Source organism: Pezoporus wallicus, unplaced genomic scaffold (genome assembly GCF_028554395.1).
Source record: "Pezoporus wallicus isolate ANWC-B61680 ecotype Strahan unplaced genomic scaffold, APGP_CSIRO_Pwel_v1 contig_7073, whole genome shotgun sequence".
NCBI classification, from domain to species: Eukaryota; Metazoa; Chordata; class Aves; order Psittaciformes; family Psittacidae; genus Pezoporus; species Pezoporus wallicus.
Genome location: NW_026641326.1, coordinates 764658 through 789693, shown reverse-complemented (window position 1 = coordinate 789693; position 25036 = coordinate 764658). Strand labels below are relative to the sequence as shown.

Genomic DNA, 25036 nt, shown 5'->3' with positions numbered 1-25036 from the left:
GGCTTGTAAACACCTTTGTGTGCATTGGTCTCGGTCTGGAACTGAGGGTTTCAGCCTGGGAGCAGGTTTTAAAAGCAAACAGCCCTCTGGTTGCTGTTACGCTTTCACACTCAGCGTGTAAAAGTTTCTTTACGTGTTCTTGGAGCCTGCAGAGATCAGCAGTTTCTGGAGGAATCTGTTCTGCCAGGTTTCTTTTGCACAATGGAAACACAAGGCACAGGTTTGAGGTGGAATTCTGGATTTTGAGACTCGGTGGTTCTGACCTACTTGCTGGCATCAGCAACAATGGGGTTCTCTGCATCTCCCAGGAGAATTTTGCCAGTTGAAAGACACTGGTTTTATTTCTCCTTGCTTTCTTTGTGTGCCCACCTTTTCTAGACCCTGCCTTCCTCACAGCAAAGCAGCCTGATGCAGATGGACCATAATCTCCTCTATCTGAGTCACTGGGTGGTAATACTGAGCATGAGAGAGTACCCCAGGGCTGCTGGGGCTGGAGGAGTAGGCACTGCCCTCAGGCTGAGTGCTCCTTTAATCCTTAGATTCACTTAACACAAAACCATCTCTGGTTGTGTATAAATACCTCATCTGAGCCAGAAGAGATCCAGAAGAGGTTATTCCATCCAGCTTTAATTGCCTCCTGTGACAAAGAGGTCTGTGAGGGTCCTGTACTGATTTCTGCCCAAGTGAAGAAGTGTCTTGGCTGAGCAGACAATCTCCTCCATAAGTTTGCTCAGCTACTATGTGCTATTCTGAGGCACTACTGGCTTTGGCTTTCTCTTTTCTTTTTTGGCAGGGCAAGAACCTACCTAGATTAAAAACAAGTATCCCAAGTCAAGATGAAATTCCTCCTTCAGTGAAATGTGGTTTGGGAAAATACTTCACCACTACAACTCCTTTCAAAAGGTTGACCTTGGATCATTAATCTTAGAAATATGCAGTGCAGATGAGTTTTTTTCCCTTTTTTTTCTAGAGAGGGAAGAAATGCCATGTTTCTCAAAGCACCTCCCTAGAATTAGGAGAAGCAAACCCAAAACACCAGGGTAGTTGATAAATGGAGTACAGGCTAATCCAGGAGTAACAGAAATTGCATGCCTTTAGGATTGGCTTTATCTTGTTAGTTTGCCATCCTTTTTACTTTGCTCTCCTATTACTCTTGTTGCAATTTGCTATCCATCAATGTATGCATGTTATTAAGTGCTTTAATTCTGTGTGAAATACTAAAGCTAAAGCCTTGAAGTTGAGATGCTCCATGTTCAGCTCTTGCTAATATAGCTTATTCCCATGCTTCATCCAGGCTGCTTGGCTTGGGTGGCCTGGAACTCTTGCTGAGCACTTGGGGCCATTCACTTTCTGGCATCTCAGAAACTCCTAAGGAGGCTGCAGTTCAGTATCCGTGGCAGTGCAGTCCTGCAATGAAGCCCACCGTGTGCTGGGTGGTTATAGGTGATGGGGGCAGTAACACTTCCGGGAAGGGAGGAGTGGAGCTATCACATATGGCAGGTTGGATGGGTGTCAGATGAGCAGCTCTCTGTTCAGCCCTGCCTCCTGGCAGCCAGGAGGCCAGCCTCTTAGGAGTGGAGATGGTCACTTGCTCAGGCCATAAAAGGGACTGAAAAATGCCACTCTGGATGCTGGAGATGGTCTTTGAGGGTTCAGCTGATGACAGCTGAATCTGCCTCCCCTGCTTTGAAGTGGTGCAGGAGCTGGGTGTGCCTCTGGCTGTCCACGTGCAGGGGAGGTTTCTCCATCTGAAACGCAGTTTGTGGTGGATGGTTTCAACCATCCAGTGGAAACCAGACAGCTCTTCATCAGGTGAGGGTGCCCTCCCTGGCTTGGCATCTGGACACGGCCATCACTGCACCCTGTTTGCCAGTGCAAACCTGCTTTTATCTTTCTCACTGTTTCCATTTGTTTTTGTAATCTGCTCTTCCTAAATACATTTTCCTATGACGATATGTTTGCTCTTCAATCCTATGTAACAGCCAGCTCTGTTAAAGCAGGAGGGCAGTGCTGGGGGAGCAAAAGAGGGGCTCTTCCATGGGCTGAGGAGGAGGGAGGTTTGAGCAATAGCCATTCTCCAGCGCTGGCCGAGAGCAGGGGTTTTTCTGTTTTTTAATTAAAAAAGACCTGTTTCTGTAAATGCTCTTGCAGGGGTCAGTATCATTGGAAAATATGCTCTGTGTTAAAGTTCTTGCTAACAGTGGCAATTGGAGATGACTGATTTCTAGAGTGTTTCTTCTTTTATTGGCCACAGATAAGGAAGGAAGCAGGGCTTGTCATGGCATTTACTGGTGGGGTGGCAGTTCCCAGCTTTTACGCCGTTAAAGTGCATGTCATTTCCAGTTGTGCTTTACTAAAGGGTGTGTAATGTCATACTGTGTATTTATCAAGAAGTTTTATTTTCCAGTCTGTCCCAGTTTTGAGAACTGTTTTGCAGGACTAGGTTTGTGTGGAAGAATGTGCTGGGTTTCTAATAGATTAGGAAGTACATATAACGTAGCACCAGAATTGCAGTGTGGGACAACAAGGAAGGCTGCTCTTTTTGGCTTTATGCAAGAGTGTTGTTGCGTAAGGCTACCTGACGCCAAGCACTTGGCTACAAAGAGAATGATCTTTAATACAGAAGAAGATCCTTAACATCTTCCCTAATGAAAGGGGAAACCTTGAGGGAAAAGGTGGAGAATCAGTAAAACAGAAGTGGTGGAGTTTTAGCTCTTGCAAATATAGGCAACCAGTAGTGATAAAGAGAAGAGGTTAAAACAATGCAGATGCAATTGGAAAAGCTGTCTTTGCTGGAGGGACTGAGACATGTTGGAAGATGCCCTGAAAATAATAAATAAACAACAGAAAAAGGAAACTTGTAAAAAAAACCCCTTTTTATTCCCATCTATCTTGTGCCAGGTCCCATTTTGATTTCTGTGTGCACCTGCAACACTGCTATGGCTAATAATAAAGGTCTGAGCAGGGACAGGTCTGCTGAATGGAAACATAGTGGGAATTAATGATTCTTTTTATAATGCTAATGTATTTGGAAGAATGTTTTTGAGGTTTTAATGTGTGAAGGCAGTTCTGAATGTATATGGGGTGTAACATATCTATATTAACTGTTTCCACTGTATTATTTCCTATTTTTAATTCTTGAAGCCTTGTTAAAATGGATTTTATGGATGTGCACATAATGCATATAATTGTCCATTTCAAAATGAAGCAAGTAATTGGCAATGTCACATTGTAGTGTAACACAAGTCTGTGGTTTGGGTTTTTTGTGATTATTTTCTTTTTCCTTGCCCCTGCCTTGAGCCCCGTGCAGCCCCTGCCTTTGTTCTTCTGGCTCACTCAGTCATTACTGCTTGCATCTCCAGGTTACAAGAAAGCAGTCAAATGCTGTGGTCATTCATCTCTGAAAGCTTATAATGGGCTATCAGGAAAGAACTATAAATACGTATCTTGTTCCCCTCTTGCATTGGGAGATGCTTCCTCAGGCCATGAGTAATTAGGTTGGCCCACCTAAGCTAATTACAAGCTGTCTCACCATTCAAAATACCCTCTGGGTACCGTTGTTATGACTCTCTCACCAGGTTAATGGGTTTTCTGTACTCTGAATATTACACTGACCTTTACCACCATGACCAAAAATGCACTACACGGGACCTTTTGCCATGCCAGTTTCTGACTTGTTTGCTGCTAAGAGCTTTATCATTCCTCTTCTTTGGATGATGAGCTGAGAGGGAAAGGGCAAAGCTTGTCTTGATCAAGCACTTTGGAGTTCTTCCATTGGTTCAATAGTGCAACTCTAAAAACTTCTTTGAGTCGTTTGACTGCAAGGCAGAAGCAAGCAAGTCCTTAATGTCCTGGTTGTTTTTCGATTTGATCACTTGTGTTTCTGATGCGATTACCTTTCAGATCTGCTCAGTGTTGTCTGGCAAACTTAACTCACCCACTTATCTTCAAGAAAACAAATGTACCAGTTATTGCCTACTAGAAGATGCAAGTTGAGCTGTGTGGTTTCTCGTTTTCAGTCGGCTTGCTGTGATTTTGTTTTGACAGCTTGAGCAGTGTTTCACTTTGCTTTCATTTTTCACCCTGTCAGAAGAATTTTTAGTGCATTCCCCCCCTTCTGCCTTCCCCTGCTTCTTGCTGTCTGTATGGATCAGTGCACTGAAGCAGTGACTCCCTCTCATCTGCATTGCTGGTTTGCAGCGTTTTGTGCTGCAGAGGCCTGAGCTGAACCTTCACAATGGGAAGCTCAGGTCAAACCTTGGCCATCAAAATGGCCAGCATCTTCTGCCATGGCTGGGACATGCGGGAGAGGTGGTACGGGTGGGTAAGCCTCCAATGGGGAAAACAACTTAAACGGTTTGCAAGTTTTCTTTATTTTTCACTTGACTTGTGCTGTGTTTCTTCTGACCCGCCCCAAGGAGCAGCGTGACTTCGGCTAGATCCTCTCAGCTGCTTGTGGTCCGTTGTACAAAACGTTGTTCTGTCTAGGTGTTGCATAGGATGCAGGAAGGATGCTGTTCCCAGATGCAGAAGCTGGGTTGTTGAAGTTGTGTGCATAAGGCTTTAGGGGTTTGACATACATTCCTGCCCTCAGCAGAATTACACCCCTTCACAAGCCCTTGTTGCAGTTACCATATTAATCTAGAGACTCCACATACTGTTGCTCTGCAGCATTGCCTGTAATGGAAGAAAACAGCTGTTTAACTAAAACAATTAGAAAATAAGAGTTCACATCAGGCTTGCTCGAATACTGGCATAGTTAAGCTGACCTGGTGCTGCAAGGTTTAGTGGTAAGTGAATGTCTGAGCTATGCTGATTTAAATGAAGGAAAGCTGAAACTGGGCTTAAGTGAATCTTCATGACAGCAGTTTCTGAATACCCTCAGTAGTGGAGCCTTAGGAGAATCAAGAGCAGGAGGGTGTCATGCATATCTTCTTTATTCTTTTCATCAGGCAAATACCTTTTACTGGCAGAGAGTGTGTGCACGGTGCTCTCCCTAGCCATGAAGGCTGCAGGGCTGTGCCATGCTCCCTGCAGTCATAAGTATGTCTGATCCCTGCTGGGTTTATGCTAGAGCTGTAACAGGTAGAGCTGTGGTGCATTGCTCCCGTGTCTCGCTGCCCTGGGATATAGTCTCTGGGGACTAGATACTGCTGCTCTGCCCACAAGGAGCTGAAGTGATCACGATCACATATCAAATCCCTATGCACTTTTTTTTCTTCTTTTCTCTTTTAAGCTTGGATTAAATTTTAATGCATTTTCCCTTGTTTTATGGGCTGTATGTGCCATTCCTGCTGGTTAATACTTTATTTCTTGTAACCCCGGAGTTCAGTCACAATGCAGTGACAAGCAGGTCACTGTATTGCTAAGTCTTTCAAGTTCTCCCTCAGTCTCTAGAAGTGTGCTTAGGACAAACAGAGATTTATTTGCATAACTGGTCAAATGGAGGTTAGTGTGAAATAAAATACACATACACGTGTTCCTCTCGGCCTCCCCTGATGCTGGGTCAAGGCTGGCTTATTTTTTCTGGGTCCTCCCATTGTCAGAACTTCTCAGGGATCTGGGCTTTGGTCCACTTGCTGTCAGTAGTAGTTTACTTTGCTTCTCAGTCAGTTCTCCAAGTTTGCTAACCTCCCCCAAGGCTATCGTCTGATGGGTCTGGTAGTAAGGGGGGGGGGGAATATCCTTCTTGTAGTCCAAACATATAGCCCTTTCAATTATGTATAAGTGAAGTGTTCAAAGGATAACAAACCTTTGAAGTTGGCTCAGGTATCTCTTCTCCTCCTCATCCCCCGCCCTCCCTGGTGCTTTATCATAGTGGTGGGCTGAATTTGACATTCCCTGGGTGAAGCAGAGGGAGGGAATGATCACGAGAAACCCAACCAGGCCTGTGCTAAGATAACACTTCTGGCTTGAGCCGTCGCCTCTGCCAGGTGGGGTACTCTCTCGGGAAGTACTGCCATATACTTGTCCTCTTCTGGGATTCCTCCCAAAGCAGTCACTGCTGCTGCTCCCTGGAGGGGATTAGGGTGTACATGGACCTGCAATCTGACAAACTATGGCCTTTCTTCATAGATGAAATGAATTCAGTGCCTTGAAGCAGGGCAGTTCAGTGCTTAAGTGACACACAGCTCTGTTGGAGCTCTCTGAATGGCTACGGGCCCTGTTAAGGTTTTGCCTCAAGTCCTGACCCTGCAGCGTGCTCTCAGATGTCCCTACAGCCTGCGACCCACCGTGATAGTTATGCCTGGATCTGCTGTGTGAGGTGCTTTGGGCAAGGACTAAGGACAGAACCTGAAGTGAGGGGGTGATTCAATGCCAGGAAGGTCTCTTCCTTCGAAAGATGGATATTCTTTGGCACGTACCTTCCTGGAGCTGAGCGTCCTGGTCCTCTTCTGTCTCCTGCCTCTGTGAGGTGCAACCACAGCACTGTCCATGACCAGTGTGGTGACACTAGAGCTTGTCATGGACCAGCATGCACATCCTCAGCAGTTATATGTCCAAGGCCAGTGTGCCTGTTTATGCAGCAGTCAGTGACATGACTGGGCTTTCCAGGCCCAATTCTGAGTTGTTGGTCAAGAGATTTGCAACCTGGATTCCCTTTGCTGATGCTGGAGAGAGAATGTAGGTGAAAGGAAGGGGGGGTTAACTGTAGAAAATAGCTTTTCCTTTCCTCTCCTGTGAATATGAAATGCTTCATTCTGCCTAGAGTTTAGCTACAGGTTACTTTTAAAGTGTTTGTAGAAGCTGGAAGTGGTTACACTGATAGCTTAACAGACACAGAAGCAGTGACTTCAGGCAGCACCATGGGAGACAGAGTGGCAGGGGGTTGTAACTGATTAATTTACTGCAGCATTGAGAGCAAGAAGCACTACAGAGGAAAAAAATCCTACAATGTTTGAAAAAGGCTGTAGGAAATGGATACAGCTCGGGTACGTTTTGTGCATGCTGCTGGGAGGAGTCATAACAGTAATGCAGCAAAGTCCTGTACACAGTGTTACTGCTGGTTTGTCTGAAAGCTTCATTGGCCACAATGAAAACCTTCAGTTTGTTCTACTTGCCAGCTTCAGTTGTGTTTGCTTCCAACTGTTCATTGCTGCTTTCAGGATGCAGGTCTTTTAGGTTGCACCCCTTTGGGGTGAATTGTTTCTTCTGTTCTCAGTAATTTAAACTACAGAAGAGCTGGATTTTGCAGAAGTGTTTTCTCTCCACAGGTGTTTTATCATAGTTGATATTTGTAAGGCAGCACTCTTCTATCAATACTAAGCTTTGGAAAAGCCTTTCTTAATGTTCTTCCGAAGTTGTCCCCTCCAATCCCACCATCCAGCTGAACCATGCAGCGCTTGGTGCACTGAAACATTGGTGCCCGGTGGTGGTGCTGGGAGGGAGCAGCTTTCCTCTATCTCGCCCTGGTGGGAGCAAGCCCTGCACTCACTTTGCTGTCCTGGAGGTTGCTGGGGGTCCTCAGCAATCTCTTGGGCCCCTGGCTGCCCCCCTTCCTGCAGCTTTGGAGTGAGTACTCCAAACAGATCTCATAAAGACTCATTTGGGTTTTGGCATTTAAGATATTTTACAGGCAGAAATTCTTCTGTCTCTGTCATTCCGCCTGCCCAAGGCAGTATGTAATAAACCTCAGGGTCTCTGGACGTCCATAAACCACTGCTGGTAAATGAAATAGCTTTCACCTGTTTACTTTCTGATACTTTTAGTGAATGTGCATTAAATTGTTTTTCACTTGGATTTCCCCTGAACCAATGGCATCTTATGTCCCTTCAGGAGCTGCATGCAGCAGTACAATGAAAGCCATAAAAATAAAACACGTGGATTGCTTGTGCCCAGCAAGACTTGAGACTAAAACCAGCAATAAAAGGAGGAGTGCTGTCTTCCTGTCACCTTGCATGGTCCCTGGTCCCCCTCTGCAGGGCTGCTGGAAGGCATGGGGGGCAATTCGGGATGAGTTGCTGGTGGTGATGCTAAGAGATTTGGGGCAGAGACCTCCTAGCAGTTACCCTGGACGTGAGTTCATACCTGAGAACACAGTGCACAGCATGCCTTGTCTTCAATTTTGTGGGTAACTTAGATGTGACTGTAGATGCTCATTTAGCCTCTGCTTGGCAGAGATTTGTTTCCAGAACAGACAGGGTGGTTTTAGAGGTTATGAAGCCCATCTGCTGTTTGCTAGTGCTGTTTCCAATGACAGTGTGTGTGGGGGTGAAAGTGCTGACAGGCTGTTTCAGTGCAGGTAAAATGGGTTTGGCCCAAACTGTTAGTCAGCAGTTGAGTTCATGAGTTGCTGCAGCTGTGTTTAGCACACATCTGCCTATGTTCTTATGTTACTTCAAGTCTTGTAATCTGGACAGGATTGTTCATCTGCACATGAGCAACTCTAAAATGACTAACCTGCTGGTTTTAAGTCACTGCTGTACTCAGTCACTTGCACTGGTGGAAGCAGCACTTGCCACTTACCATCTAGCACATGCTTGGGATGGAACAGTGGAGAGAGGGATTTTAATTGCCATTTCTGGTTTCACCGATGCTAAAGGATAGGAGGAGTCTGGATCTCACATTCTCTGAACAGCCCCCCCACCAGATCTCGGAAGATGATAGCAAAGTGCTGGATCCTGTTTGGTCTGTTCCCACCAAGAAGGCAAATCAATGGAAACACCTCTAAAATAGTTGCAGCGTGAGGAGAGGACAAAATAATATGGTGCTTGGACAAAAGGACTCAATTCTGTTTGTTTAGATGTTAAGAGAATAGGGTTGAATAAGAATGCGTGGCATTACTTTCAGCATGTCTGGCATTTTGCGCTATAGTTTTATGTGAAAATGAGGTGCGGTTTTAAGTTGCAGGACCTTGAATAGGATGGTATTTTATTTGACACTTCTCAAACAGTAGAATGCCGGTGCTTTTGGGAGGACTGAGGTTTTACAAATCAATGTCTATAAAGTTGGATTTCTGAGTTCATTTAGACAGCAGAAAAAGGCGTCTTAGCAGTAAAATAATAACAACAGTAACAGTAATAAAAAATGCCAAGTGCTGAGTATCTTTGAGCCTTCACTGGCTGCAGAGGGAACTGCAAGATGTTCAGCACATCCGATACTTCCTATGTACAAGATCCAGCCATGGATTTCAGTGCCTGGCACCTCTAGTAAACATCTTGAGTCATGTAATGTAAGCTCAGAGCTTAGGACAGCAAAATGAGAATCAGATGCTCCCTTATTTTTTTTCCTTCCCTGTTTTGGTCCTAAGCCAGAAGATTTACTGTGGAATACAGCTGAATTGCTTGCTTTATCTCATAAAACAAATACGCCTTTGTTCCTCTTTCAGGCTAATGTTTTCCTTAGCTCTGTGTTGTGGCTTAGCTATACCTTACCTTCCCTCTTGATCTTTTTGATTTTTCTCTGAGCGTATGCAGTTGTAAGTGCCTTGAGTTCAGCCTTCTCTGCTAGCTGCCAAGCTCCATGCCACAAGGAGCCTACTGCATAGGCTGTGGAGATGTACTGATAAATCCTTTGCTTTTGTGTTAAATTCTTTCGTTTGTTTTGACATCGTATGTATCATTTCCCATTTGAAACTGCTTTTATTGTATGGTTGGAAAACACCTCTTACTTGGCATTGGCAAAGGAAGCAGAGTCTGAAAGGGAAGAAAAAAATACTTTAAATTAATAAGCAGTATTTTGGGGTTCCTTTTGTTACGTGCTCCCTTTTGAACTCTGTAAACCAGCATGCAGACCTAATTCACAATAGCGTCACTGTGTTAAGCTGCACAAGTAAACACTTTAAATGGGAGGAAGCACCTGCGTATCGCTATTGTCTCTCTTCTTCCATTAGCAAAAGCCTCTGGGCTGGCACTGCTCAAGCCAAACCTTCCAGTGAGTGGAAGTCCACAGGCAGCAGCAGGCAGAAAGCAAACGTTGCTGCCATCAGGCTGGAGCAGTGAGTGTGTGTTGAAGGACAGCCGGTCATGGAGGGGAGCATGGGGGTACGTGCAGGCACCCGCAAACGAGTGGGCTACCAAGTGCTTGCACATCTCCTTGGCCTGGGCCCTGAGAGAGCGGGGTGTCAGGACTACTGGAGTCGGCAAGGTAGGTCCGTGCAGGGCTTGTTGTACTTGAAGCTGTCGGTGGGGCTAGGGAGCGTGATGAATCCTGAGGCGCTCTCAGCATACGTGATGCTCTGATATTATCACTGTTGTCCCTCTTATTAGGTTTGTGTAGTCAAATGTTTGACTTGATTGCGTTCCTGTTGAGTTTATACGTTTTCATGGAGCAGCGCTATTGTTTGGTGAGGAACTGGTTAAAGTGTCAGGGTTATAGATACAACCTGTAAGAAGTTTACAAGGCAAGCTTTAAAGCTGGAAAAGCTGGCTTGCATAGAAGAGCCTTAAAGGCTAAAATCTCTTTGGTTTACCCAAGATAGGTCAGAAGGTGACTTATCATGATCTAAAAGTATCTGCAAAGAGAAGATCTTTGCCGGTAGACAACTTCTTTTAATCTAGGAAACAAAAGTACAAAGAAGTTAATTGACTTGAAGCTAAATCTGGATAAGTTCAACTTAAAAAACACTAGGATGGATTTTCTGTCTCCATTGCTGTATCTGTGCCTAATGAGAAAATGTGGGCAGTGCAGAAATTGCTGGATAAAAAGTACTTAGCACTGTATACACGATCTTGTTAAAGTAGTGTTGCTTTTGGATTTCTAGGGTTTCAATCTCTATCTGTTAGAGACATTTGGTGGTGTTGTAGTACCTGGGGAGTTGCAACTAAACTCAGTTTATTAAGTGTTCATTTCTTGGAGTTAGAGATATCTTTGGTGAGATGTTAGTAATGATTTTATTAATCCTTCTGACATCAGTTTCTGTTTAGGAGAAATTGTCTTTGTGCCCTCTAGTGGAAAAAACTATTTATGTGAAGGCTTCCAAATTCTTGCAAAAACATGGAATGTGTGAGAAAGGCCATAGAGGAGCAGAGCAAGGCTGGAGAGATGAGGGGTCGCAAGAGGCGGATGTGCTCTGTGCTTCCTCTGCTTCAGTCCTCACAAAACTGCAGGGCTGATTACGTACACAGACGTGTAACTCTTTCAAATAGGGGAGATAAGGGAATGTGGATAGAGAAAGATTATCCATTGCTTGTCAGCTTGGTAGAGTTATTCTGAATGACTTGAGGAAAACCTGGTCTCGGCAAGCTCTGAACCATTGGTGTTTGCCATCGGTGTCCCCTGGGGATGTGGTGGGAAGGGAAGAGAAGCAGAGCAAAGCCCACACCAGACTTTCAGTGGGAGGAGAAGGGAAGACCCAGAAAATGAGAAGGATTAGAGAATCTGACCCTGTTTCCACAAAAGAAGTTGCAGAGCAATTTGTGCACAGCAGAGAGGAGGAGGAGGAAAGGGGGTCCACAAGAAAATCTGACTTGTAAAGAAGAACAAATAGGTGAATCTGCCCAACTTCTTTAATGGGATAACCAGTTAGTGGGCAAGGGTGGCTGCTTATGTTACTAAGGCTTAGGAGCAGCATTTCAGATCATCTTGGTGAACAACAGAACTCATTGGGCAACATGATGAGGTATAGGGAAGAGAAAGGTGTGGTGGTGGCTCTGGGGGGAAGCAGGACGTGAATGACCAAATGCAAGAAGAGTGGGCAGAGTGGTACTTGGGGGGGGGGGAGCTACTGTCCATGGCCTGCTCAAACAAGTCACCAGCATCCTGAGGTTTGAGGAAAGGAGTCAAATCTCTGTCTGAGTCATCAGTACTGAAGCTTTGTGTGTAAGTCAAGGCTGATAATTGCTTCTCCCTGCACTGAGGGGTGCCGGGCGGTGCAAGGCAGGAGGAAAATGGTCGTGCTTGCAAGTCTGGAGGTGAACCACACAGATGGGAAGGCTCGGCAAAGGAGGCCAAAGGGGGAAAGCTGAAGGAAGTGCATTTGGAAATACAAGCCTGAATGCAGGCAATACATTTTCTGATGCATAAAAGATTTCTGTGAGAAGAGTGATCATCAGCTTTTAGTACCCACAGGGGGAAAATACCTGGATTGGCCTGGAAAACGTATTCAAGGTGTGGCCTGGGGGAGATTTTCTCACTATGAGGGTAATGAAGCAATAGCAAAAGAAATTTCGGCTCTGCTTCACTGGAGGATTTGCAAAGCAGTTAAACCAGTGCCTCTTGCCGATGGTGTGGTTGCTCCCCTGCCCTGTTGCCGTCTGTCCATCCACCCATCACACAAGGTCTATCCTGCTCATTAACCCACTGGCTGGACTTTTTATTTCTGCTGCTAGAGGTGCTTTCAGGGGCCAGGGGTCAAATCCAGTAGCAGTGTTGTGGGCTGTTGCTTGGCTTTGGGATATAAATTCTGCTCTCAGTGCAGCCATGAAAACTTCAAGTGCAGACGTAGATCACAAGCAATTGCTGCTGTCCCATACATTTTGCCTTCTCCCTGTTTCTTTCTGGAGTGGCTCATTCGGGATGTTATGTGAGAAATAGATGTGAATGGGATAGAGTCCCACACCCTGCTCCCATCACTGTCATCCTCCTTTTCATTGTGCTGGACTGGCATTCATGTTTATTGTGGTTATAATTGCAATTGCAAAAACTGTTACAGTGCTGTTTATTTGCTGTGTGTCATGAGTCACTGTTTATATTTGCTGCTGTTTGCATTGCGTCTTTCTCTCCTCCCTCTGTCTTACGCTTGCAGCCTCAGCTCTCCCCTGCTGATCTTGCAGCATCTTCTGATTTGAGGCTATGATGCTCTGTCCTCCTGTGAGCACAAGGAAAAAGCGAGATGACAGTGGAGATCCAGGATTAGGCTTTTTCTATGTATCTTTTTCTCTTTCTTTTCCTCTTTCTCCTGGCATTTTGTAAGGGCCCTTGTTCAAATGAAAAGTTTCCTTGGAGACTCCTTCCCTGAGGTCTCTGTGCTTAGTTCATCTCTATCTCATTCCTGCCAGGCAGCAAGATCGATACTGCTTTTTCTGGCTTGCAAGTTTCAGGGAAGGGGGGGGTGGGAAATCATGTTAAAAAGGCCTTTTCTGAAGTTACTGAGATGCCCATGCACAAGTCCATCATCTGCTGTCATAGCTTACAAACTTGGTGTCTGCTGCTCACACTGCCAGCACTGTTTCTGTCCAAGGCAAAGGCAAATACCCAGATGCGCTGGGTTGGGGTACCTGACCACAAGGCCTCAGCATGGCCCCAATTGCGAGGAATTGGGGCCAACCAAACTGGTCTCTGGGAAGGGCTGTGGATGGGCAAGGGGCTCTCCCAGTTCTCTTGGCCTCAGGCAGTCCCTCATGCTTCCTGTTTGTGCTCCTGGTAAAGTGCTGTCATTGCTAGCAAAGAAAATCATGCAGCTCCTTGTCTTGGAAATCTGAAAGGTAACGTCTTGAAAGTCTCTCTGTATATTTATCGAGGAGCAACAGGCAATTTATTTGTGGGAGCTTACTAGAGCTTTGGATTACAGAGCTCTATGTGGAAGAATTAATGATGGGTCCCAAGTCTGTCTCAGGTTGTCCACCAGCTCAGCACGTTTGATTGTAAATCCACTGTAAAATAGCTCCAAGCTTCTTGTGCCTCAGTTATCAGCCTTGGTAGAGTGCAGACAGATTTTCAGGTATAAAATGTCCATTTTGATTCTTTAAGTCATCTCAGGTGGCCCTGAAATGTAAATTTTTTTACTCTATTTGTAATGCAAAACCTTTTAATTATCTCCAATTTATAAATCCCTTGTTCAGTATTTGAGTGCCTATAAGAAAATGCTCATCTTTAGTAGATAGTAAACAGTGTCAGAGGAAATAGGAAATAAACGGTGTTTTAAATGGTGTCAGTTCCACAACTGGAATGTATAATTTAAGTCACTTATATTTAATCATCCTTTCAACGCTGAATTTCAGCCTCTGCTGCTTGACTCACTGGAAGCTGACAGCTTTTTAATGTCAGTATGGTAACACTTGAAACTTCCTTAAGCTGCTGTATGCTGTGATGTGGCTCTTTTCTGCATGTGTTGGTGCTGTATCCGCAGCTGATTGTCCAAGGCTGGCTGCAGCCGGGTGCAGGGGTTAGGCTCTGCTTTGCCTCCCCCCAGCCCCGATTTCGGAAGTCTCAATTGTTTTACCTTTATATGGAGCCATAACATCTGCTGTAAATACCACAGTGAACGTAACAGCTGCTGAGGGTGGGATTATGGATTTGGGGTCCATGTATAACAGCTGAACATATCCTAGCAATTCAGCAGGTGGATAAAGCCGTGTGAATCAAGCTCAGGATGTGTGTGGTGGGGATTTCTCCTGCTGGAGTGAGGTTGTGCCTGGTTCAGGTCGTGGTCCAGGGCCTGGAAGTGGAAAGCTTTGATTTCCTGCAAGGAAAAGGTGCAATGGGAGGTGCAGCAGGTCCCGATCCTGCCTTGGGAGCAGAGCAGCAGTGCACTGGGGTGCTTGAAGGAGCCCACCGGCTGCAAGCATGTGGGGCTGTCAAAGCTTTCCTTGGTCTGTTGGTGACATGCACAAAAGACACTATTCACTGCAGACACAGTGTGCATGATTTAAACCTGCATTTTATTTGTGTGCGTGTGTGTATGTATATATAAATAAGTGTGCACATGTAGTATTTTTATGAAGCAGCTGAGAAGCCCTGTATGTGTTCAGGATCATGTGGGATTTTGTTCCCTCACCCCCATGGCAGTCTGACTGCGGATGGAATAATTTAATGCAATTCTTGCTCTCAGCGACTGGTTGTTGGCATTAGCAGAGGGAACGGAATTTCATCCATAAAATACAACGGGGCTGCTGGGGAGTGAGCCCCAGCAGACGGGATTAGCACTGGCAGCAAGGGGAACCCATGTAACTCTGTGTAATGCAGAAGCTGGTCACCTCTGTTTGAAATTGCACATTGAGAAGGCATTATAACAGGCAGTTCGCCTACGTGGGAAAGAGGCATTTTGTTGTGCCTAGCAGTCAAATGGTAGAGTCTTAAATTAGAAGCTGCCACTTCTGTTTAGACTAAAACTTGATTTCCTGTATATGCATGAAAATCTTAGCGTTTCAAGCTCGCTGAGCTCTGTCAAATGCACACCGGATTTGCAAAGGAGCCCATTACTGCTTACGGAGGTTAACAGCAAGGAGGGGGCAGCGGGAAGGAAGATCTTAATGAAACAGGGTGAAGAGTTGACGTGAGGACACGGAGTGCTTGGAGCCACCTTCTGCTGTGCGAAGTGGCAAACTCGGGTAGCAGGCAGTTTGGCCTGGTCCTGCTGCAGTGAGGAAGAGAAGGTTTCCAAACCTCACCACTGAAGGTGGTGGCCTGAGGGTGGATCAAGAGATGATGGTCCAGTAAATGGGTGGGAGAACAGTGCTGGGATAACAGTGGTCGTTTCACCTCAGAAACTGGGGGATCAGGCCTAGAAGCCCATTTGAAATATTAGGGTTTGGGGGAGAAGATCCTGCAGTGGAACATGGACCCTTTTGTCTGTGCATTTACAGCTCTTCAGATTGTGCTTAATTCATTTCATTATTTTAAAGACAGAGCGCTCTGTAGTGACAGGAAGAACTAAAGTAATAATTGGGAATTTATTCTCTGCATGTCACCTTGTTTCATATTGTTGAAGCAGTGGTAGAGAGCTCATAATCACCTGGAATTTATTCACTGCTCAGTTACTCACAGCATAAATTTCGGGGGGGTGGGAATAACCAAACAGCTTAGATGTTCGTGTAAGTTGTGAAATGAGCTCAAAACCCCAAATCATTTAGTTTATTTAGTGCCTGCTTCCCCTGAGATTAAAGCAGTGGGAACCATGGAAGGGTCTTCTAGGATTTTTCCAGTTTTGCAATGTAAAGGTTAATTTTTATGTTCTGTTCCCTGGGCAAAAATGATGATCCAAAAGCCTTTTGCTTGATGAAAGTGCATATTCCTCCTTTTATTACGTGACTGCAGGAGCTGAGTTTTTCTAGAACATCATCAGATATGTGTGAAAATCATCAGTCTTGCGAGCACTGAAGCTGTTAAGCAGAAGTTCAGTGCTGCATCCACTCAGAACTGAGTGTATTGGGACTGGGCAGGTAGCAGCAGTCTGGCATGCTGAACAGCATTGCTTTTTTAAAGCTCCTACTACGAGCGCATACAATTATATTTTGAAGTTTATTTTCTGCTGTACTTAATAAAACTTTATACACTGCAGTGATTAACTTTTTAAAGGCAAAATCTTGGAGAACTGCAAGTAGCTTCTTTGGGGAAACATGGATTTTGCTCTTTGCCAAGCTGTTGATGTCGGTGGTGTAATTGCGGGTACCTAGAGATGCACCATGCCTCTTTGCTCTTTGGGATGCCTGGAGGCTCCTCATTTTCCTGTATTGGGTGATATGCGCTCAGCTCTGGGTGGCCTTGTCATCACAGAATGGACTGTTCTGTTGGGTGGCTCCGAGCTGTGCTGCTGTCCCAGAAGCAAGTCCTTGTGCGCGAGGCTGGGATATTGCCCGTGTGGGGACTTTGTGTGGCTGCCTTGGGGATAGCACCAGGTTAGGAGGTGAAGTAATGGATGGGTTGGTGACAAATGATAAGATGTGGTCAGATTCAGGATAGTGGGGCCATGTTGGTGGTGATTTAAGTCTTATTTTCATAAGGGGATGGGGTAGACTGGGGTACTCAGGGGCAGGCGTAATGGAACTAATAAAGTCTGATTTACTGTGAAAAGGGTGGTGTGAGTATACATTTTAACAAGAGAATCAAACTACTGATGATAAAAAGAACAAAGCAAGCAGAAGAAAACCAGAAAGACTCCCCAAACCTTGACACGGGCAAAGTTTTCTCCCAGTGTAACTCATTTCCAGTCTGATATGGGAACTACTGTACTCTGATAAGCTTCTTTTATGGATTGCAGAGTCAGAAGGGCCCTTTCTCAGTGTTGGATGTTTTATTTATTGCGTGTGTTCTTCCTTTCACTGTGCCAGAAATCTTTCTTCCTTGGAACATATTGTACCTGTCTGGCTTGAAAATTTAAAATGTGAACAACACTTGTCCTTTCCATCCAGTACAGACCAAAGCCATTCTAGTGAAGAATGGCATTTCCTCTTGGGCTGGGTCTTTGTAAGGAAGACCCAATTTCAATTGGACATCTTTGAATGTCATGGGTTTTGTGAGCTGGGTGTTGACCCTTCCCATGCATGGTGAAGCATGAGGCTGCCTGGTCCCTGCCTGGTCCCAGCAGATCCTCCATCCTCAACATCGTGGCCTACCATCATGGCTAACCCTCATCTGCTCAGTTCCATCAGCCAGCCTCATACTGCACCTCCAGGTAGTTTAAGCTGTGCTAAATGTGTAAAATGAATCACCCTGATACCACAGCTTTTGTGAGCACCAGGTGTGACTTGAAGAAATGAGAGGGCAGGATCACATCTGTGTTTCCTGTGCTCGTGCTAACAGCTTTTGCCTGGGTGCCTGAGGTCAGGGTACTGGTAATGCTGGACTTTGGTTGTCTGCCTTCAGTGTGACTGGGCTATTTAGACCTGGGCAAATCACATAATTTACAAGGCAGATACAGCAAAAGCAGGTATTTCTGTACCGGATGTGCAAGTCCATGTGCCAGCTCAGTCAGCAGGAATGCTATAGGCACCACATGGGTACCTGCGGGAGCCTTGGTCCCCATCCCACCTGTCTGGCCCGACTGGCACCAGGATCCTGCATAAATAGCACATTTAGAAGAAGTCCGATTTAGGATTTTCACCTGAGGTGTGACATGGATGTGTTGGGGGGGGGGGGGGGGATTGCTCTGCAGTGGGCAGAGCAAGCCCTCTGAGTGGGACAGCAGTGGCTGTTCAGCCAAGCATGGGTTTTCATGCTGGAGTGCAGGCAACATAAGGAAGCTATATAGAAATTGGATCAGATTCTGGTGCAAGATTTCTGGCAACCTTCAGCTCCAGGGAAGCCATAGTCCCTGAACCAAATGTGCACTTCCAGCTGCAGGAAAGCAGCCTGCTGTTCTCATCCTTCTGCCCATTTCCCTTTCCGATCTATAAGATTTCACATCTTAGCTTCAGCAGCTTTGGTTATGTTACTGGCAATGTTTGGATCCTGGAAGAGACTTTTGTTTGACAGTCATTTGGGAGCTGTTTCTTACTTGCCTAACTTCTGGGTTTCACAGTGATGTAAGAAACATGATACTATTTAGCAGCTATAATAGAGGTCAAGGCCCTGTTGTCTTAGGTATTGTAAAAATGCCTTGTAAAAAGCTGTACGTTATCCAAACGTGCTACAGGCAAGGCAAGCACAAGAAGGAACAAGTAGGCCTTCACAGCTGCTCCTTATGGATGAGAAACCGAGGCACAACCAAACATGCAGGTGTGTTTCACCAGCACCTGGAAGGGGACCCTGGTCTTGCGTGTTTTGCTCCGAGGGACTTTTTATTTGTATGGGTTGATTTAAAGCCAGTGGCTAAAACGAGCCACGGCTGTGTGCACTTTGCTTACTGCTTTATCCCCTTTCGAGCTGAAATGCTTTGAAACAGATCCAGGATAAGCTCCTCCGCTGCTGGGACATCTCTAATCTACTTGCAGGGAAGCTTTTTCTCCTTCTTTTTTATCCCCTGAAACCTGGCTGGGGAGGAACCCGGAGCATGCTCAGTGTCCCACGCCCAGGTATGAGGCAGAGGAGCGCCTGGGATCGCACCCTCTGCCAGCAGCCTGTGTGTCTCTGGCTGGGAATCCCAAACTGGAGTGAGTGAAGGCGGCAGGTAAGGAGTGCTGAGCACGGGCTTGCACGGGGTAAATGAAACCCAGGGCAGGCTCTTTTCCTCTCCTTAAGACACAAGGAAGAGGTTTGAGTAAGAGTGAAGGAGGCTGAAAGGGGTTTCTCAAGGTGGACCCTCAGGGCTGCTGCTGCAGCTCTTTGTTCGCTCCCTCTCCCGAGTCCATCCTTCGGAGCCATCTTGGGAGCTCGGGTGGATTTGGTTTGTTCCTAGTGAAATTCCTGGTCTGCTGGCTGCCAGGGCAGGGTTGCCCATCCACCAGCCTGGCTTGTGGCACGTGTCTGCGTGCTCTGTGCCAGTGTCAGCTTTGGCTCCAGCTTGTATTTCTGGAAGTTAAGTTTACAAGCTGCAAGTCTCACCAAGGAAAGCTGTTGGGTAATTCCTTTATTTTCTTGTAAAATTTATCCTCATCCATTTCTTGTTTCTGTGAAAGCAGTGAAATTGTTACCCTGCTTGGTGTTTGGTGGCTGTCAGAAAGGGCGGTGCTCTAACCCTCTCCTCCTGTGGCCATGGAGTTGTGTGTGTTCTTTGCTGCATTGAAATCCTCAATATTTATGTTACGCTTCTGTTTCCTTGCCATAATCTTTCCTTATAGATCATTGTGGTTATAGTTCCTAAATGATTTGAGCGCTGATAAATAGTTTATTTCTTATCAACAAGCCAAAGCAATAACTTGATCTTTCAGGATATAAATTCCTTTTATTTCTTAAGGTATTGTTTGCTTATCCTATTAAAGTTGTTTACAAGAAACTGTTTTTAAGCAATATATTGTTCGCTTGTGTATTCTGAAAGAATAACAATAAAACATTATTGTGCTCCTGATTTCCCTTTGAAAAGGCAAAGTAGCCCTCCAAGCACAGTTGCTTTCTGTGCTGTTATGGTTCGGTGCTCTTTACCATTGTGTTCCTTAAATAAAAAGCACAAGATGATCCTACCTTCCAGACAGCTAACAATTGTTTTAATAAGCAGTGTGCGCTCTGGTGTCGGTTACTAATAACTAGATTGTTGTTTATAATTGTATCTTCTTAATGAGAATTCAGGTTGTCAGATACTTCCGTGGGTTTTGGAACTGATTGTACCATGATTTTTAAAAAGCACTTTGTGTAATTGAGAGTCATTAACTACTGATACAATGTGATGTAAACGAAGGAAGTCCGTGTTTGAAGGGCTCTCACAACACACATCATCCCAGTAAGGATTGCTCTGGACATGCCTTCAGTGAATGCATAAATTCAAAACCTCCTGTTGCTTATGGCTTGCTGCAGAAGCAGAGGTATGTACCAGCCTGTCCAGGAGTACTGGGTAAAGCTTATGAAGCTGGGAGGACCTGTGGCTCCCAGAGCTAAGCATAGGCTTGAATACCTTATTGAACTCAGCCTGAACTTGTTTTCCCTCATTACCTACACCTGCATGTGCTAGAGATCATCAAGCGGCTGTGGTTGGGCAGGTTTTGCTCTCTGCTTTGAAGGGCTGGTGATAAATGTTAGAGTCCTCCCACCCCCTGTCATCTTGTTGGGCAGTGGGAGCAATTCCCAGGTGACTGACTGGAGAGGGAAAGGTCGGCATTTACACCCCTGGCTGGTGCCACAGGAGTGTGTTCTTAAACCTACGGACCATGCTTGCAGGACAAGCTTGTCAGAGTGGCATCCTCCACGGTGCTGCAGGACCAGGGCAGTGTGAGTGAATACAGCCGGCTCTGGGGAGAGGAGAGGGCATGCCGAGTGGATGCTGTGAGGTGAGCAAGGGCTCTAAATCCTTCTGAAACACTTGTAGATGCTGGAAACTTTGCCATAGGTGCCTGAGCTGCAGCGTAGTTTGAAGGTGCTGGGGAGAGGGGTGGGAGATGGATGCTGAGATGGTGTTATGCTGCTGCTGTGCTGCCTGCCCCTTGCCTCAGGCAGGAAAGTTGTCTTTCTCCATCAAGCAGAGATGCTGATGTATTTTCATGTCCAAACCTTACTGCCAGGTGTGCTGCTGAGTTTGAAAGGTATCATCCCATCCTAGAAATACTGACTGGTGTTGCTTGCTGCCTGTACCCTGCATGGTTTCCCAGCAGCATCTTTGTGATAGTCTGTGGGTGACAAAAGCAGTTGAATTGGGCATGGGCTGGTTTCCCTGTGAGGGTACCTGGGCTGTGGTCAGGGTATTCTGGTGTTCCTCTGCTGCTCCCACAGCAGCATCAGTGGTGGCTCTTCTTGGGTTTCTTTCTGTGCTTGACTGATGGTGGCAGAGCCATCATGGTTTAGGGGAAACTTTGGGTTGTCTCTCTCATCCATCCTAGTTATGTCCTTTGTAACACAGATCCTTCCTTTCTCTTTTCCTCTGTTTCTTGAAGTATTTCTGCTGGAGCCTGGAGGCTTTACCTTCTCTGTGTAGTATCTTCTGACAGCAAAGCTTGAGGGATGTGTCCCTGTCATATAACACTTGATAATCTCTAGTTTCTACAAATGATGTGAAATCTCCCCACTGTGTTTTCACAGCACAGCAGAGGTTTCAGGCATGGGAGGTGGACTCTTAGTCAGCCCTGCGGTGTCTTCCAGGGAGAGCCTTGGAGAAGAGAAAGCTGCTTTCTCTTGTTATCTCCTGTGGCATTATCTGTCTCCAAAACTACTTCTCTGTGCATGAGGTTAATGGTAAAACAAAGCATGACAATAAACAGCCTTCCAAAACTGTGCATTTGTAGTCTCCAGATCTCGGTGCCTTTTGTCTCTGGGCTGTTCTGACCTATTCATGTCAAGAGAGCAAAGAATCTGTGAGACTCTGATAAATTCGTACAGCCCCTGCATAGTCTAGGGGAAGGTCTAATTTGATCTGACGTTGACTAATCTGCCCAGACAGTCAATGATTTGTTTTCATACTGGGTTGAGCTCTATATGCCATAAAGAAATGGCTAAACATATTGCAGTGGTAACAACAGCAAGCATGAAGCCAAGTATTTGCATTCATGCGCTGGAAAATTCCTTTCTGCTTGCTTTTGAGTGGGGATTTATTCCCTTTGCTAATTGTCAGGTTGCTAATTTCATTCACCTGGTGAAGTGCTGGCAGAGTACTTGCTGTGAATTATGTGAGGCTCTTTGTTTGCTTTAGTCTTGCATTGCGTTCATATTTTCCTAAGTCTGTTGCCTTAATGCGCCAGTTGTAAAAGTGATTCCAAATATCAAATTGTTTTTCTACTTACCACATGTGACTGGTCCAATGGCAGCTTCTATAGTGCATAGATGTTCTTGAGTTTATGCTCTTAAATGGTTCTCACACTATGGTGGGAAGATCCTTGATTGTTTATCTGAGTAAATAGGTGAAATAGTGAAATTCTCCAATGAATGTTGTTGGGGTTTGGTTTTTGGTGTCTCCCCCCTTTCTATTTCTTCGTGTATTTTGGATACTCTGATTAGGTAACACTAAAAGTTTGGGTTTGGATCTGGAATCTGTGTTCAATGAAAATTATTCAAACCCCTGGATTAGAAAAATTCATTTTATGGTTCTAATCGTTGCATATGCAACCCAGAGGTGCTAATCCCTTTTTTGTAAATACTTTACAGAAATCTATAGGGATGGCAGAAATGGGGTACAGGAAAGTTTGTGCATGAGAAAAATTAGTTGTCCTTTTAAGAAAGTAAAACAAACCCACACCCTATGCAAAACTTCATACTGTTAATTTTGATTTTGAGGCTGAACAGTGTATTGCCTGATACAAAATAAAGCATGGTGATGGATTTGACAGTAAAGATGCCCTTAAATGGGGTGCCAAATGAAGGTGCTACCTTGGCATATCCCATTGGTTTGTTTTCATATCACTATGAGAAGTCTGTTTTGAAGTTGAACATTGGATTAAGGTCTCCAGGACTGGGTTTCAAGCTCTTGGGCAAGCGCAGCCTGGCTAGGGAAGTACTGCAGTGCTGGGGACTCCACATCTCCGAGGTCTCTGCTCTCGCTGCACCAGTGGCTTTGCTGCTTCCTTCAAAGAAAACCTAAGTCAGTACTCACTGCGTTCCTTATGTCACGTAAGCTTTCATTGCCCAATTTCCATATGTTTCCTTCCTTGTAAACCCTTCAGCTCCTTCCCAGATAGAGGACAGAGGAAGCACACTGGGGACTCCTTCCCGAGTGGGAATTAGGTGGTGGTCCTTGCAAGGGCACGTTAACCCCTGCCATGGGAGGCACAAACAGTCACTGCTTTCGTAACTCCATTGTCATCTCTGCAGGCCTTTATCTGGGGAAAGGGCCCCAGCCAACATAGCCAGCCCCAGGGCCTTGTGGCACAGTCATCTGTGTCCTTGCTGAATTTCCTCAGCTTGTATTTCATTAACCTTTTACCCTGCTTGCTTTTTGCAGGATAATTTCCGACAGGCACAAGAGCAAACCTGGGGTTTCTGGCCTCCTCCACACCCCTGTGCACACAATCAATACGCTTGACCTTTCCAACGGATGCTTGGTGCTCCCAAAGCAGCAAGCTAAGCTCCTCAGCATCCTCCTCCTTGCCTGTTGCAGCCTCCTTGCCTAGGCTCAGGGAGGGAAACCTGCTTTAAAGCAACGTGGAGTGTTTTTTTTCCAGCCTTGTACCCTAACAGCAATCAGGAAGGAGTTAGTACTTGCTGGAATTAGTAAAACATTAATTGGTTGCCAGTAAACCTGGAGTTGAGCACAGCTGGCCATGCGCTTTGTTTGGTTTGGTTTGGTTTAAAAGCTATTTAGGAGAAAATCTGTTGACAGCTTAAAGCTGTGTAGCAAACTGGGTTGGGATTTTTTTTTTTCATATTCACACCATGAGTAAGTTGGCAGAAGGTTTAGGATGCTCACCAGCTGTATTACTCAGTTTTTGGTATCAGCATATTAACTGCACACTTGGCATTTTACAATTGCAATGACTTTATATTAAACAATTCCTTTGATAATAATCAGAGGGATTCTGGGCTGAGAGAGCATTCATCATGCCTGGATTCTTTGTTAGGATTTAAAAATAATACTAAGTTTTGAAGACAAAGATTTTTAGAGAGGCCAACTTGCTTCTTGAAGGCACTCTTTTAATAACTGTCAGGATACTAATATATTTAAAACCGTAGGGGAAGTCGGAGCCACCTCTGAACTTGTAACTCCTTTTGCTCCATTAGGATTCTTGCTATGTATGGGTCCTCCCAAAGAGCGTTTATTGCCCATTTTGCCAAATGCTGTGAAGCTGGGTAGGAAAGGTGGCTTGGAGTAGATCTCTCTGCTTTCACCAGTGCTTCTTCTGGCTGATGTCCAGAGTGAAGGGGAGAAGTTTGCATGTCTGTTTTGGGGGACAAGGCCTATCTTTGCTCGAATATTGTGTAATTAGGAGCATGGCATCAGCAGGGAATGGTGCAGCACAGTCAGGTGGAACAGTCTCTGAAAAACATGAGCTGTCTCACAAAGCCAGTCCTAGCAAATGCATTTAAATATATTGACAGTAGTTGGACTGTAAATAGGAGAAAAGGGTGAAGGAAAGGGGATTCTTTGCTTAATTTCAATTACTGCTACTGTTTAGGCTTAAGAGCCCCCAGACACTTATACTCCTTCCTCTTCTTCCTTCCCTTATTTGTTAATCCTGTCCACTAGCTCCAGCCAGCAAACTGCTCAAATGCCTTCTTTGCTGCTAACTCTTTCCTCTCATTTGTGGAAGTGTGGCTGTGGGTTTTTGGTTTGGAATTGTCCAAGTTTCCAGGTCATTTCCAACCAAGGCTTTCAAACCATCGTACGGCCCAAATCAGTGGTGTTAACTCTCAAACTGTGCCTCGGGAATCGTGAAAGGCTTCGTTTCTGGAATGGTCTCCAGGTCCTAGGTTGATACGTTGCTTTCTGTGAGCCCTGTGGTGTTGTGTGTCTTGGACATTGATGCTTCTTGGTCAGGATTGCAGCAGGGATGTGGGCTGTTGCACACTGCAGAGTAATCAATGGAGATTTGTTTAAACAAGCCAAGGCTTTTACCACCCATGATTTTTTTTTCTCCTCCTTTTTCTAAAATTATTATGAATGGCCTAGGCAGTGTTCTGAAGAGTTTGATCCTAAAAGTCTTAAAAATGCTGGCTCAGGCCCAGTCATTTTATGTCTCAAGGTTAAGTATGATATGTGTTTTATATGCATCAGAAGAAGCTTATGCACGCTCTGTTTGTTTTATGTCTTTGAATACTTGACATATGCAGAAAAATGAACTTGTAACTCTTTGCTCACTGAGATGCTTTGTAAGAGAAGCCAAACCAGTGAGGGTCTCCACTTGCTTCCGTCACACTAAATACTGCCTCATTATTTTAGCTTGAATTGACATGCATCATTAGACTGTAAGTTCATCCCCACTTTGCC

At 45.3% G+C, this 25036-nt stretch overlaps 1 protein-coding gene across 26 annotated transcripts in view; it reads left to right on the top strand.

Annotated features, from left to right (window-relative positions):
- Positions 1-25036, top strand: part of MAGI1 (membrane associated guanylate kinase, WW and PDZ domain containing 1) — a 339384-nt gene that overhangs the window by 36427 nt on the left and 277921 nt on the right. The window contains exon 1 of one of the 26 annotated variants that reach the window (XM_057422969.1): positions 9859-10086. The exons of 24 other annotated variants lie outside the window; for them this stretch is intronic. In XM_057422969.1, coding sequence (XP_057278952.1) covers positions 9966-10086 — 121 coding nt within the window. In that variant the 5' untranslated portion in view covers positions 9859-9965. Of the gene's footprint in view, positions 1-9858; positions 10087-19866; positions 19995-25036 lie in introns of those variants that run through there. One more of the 26 variants, XM_057422976.1, reaches the window with a different exon arrangement.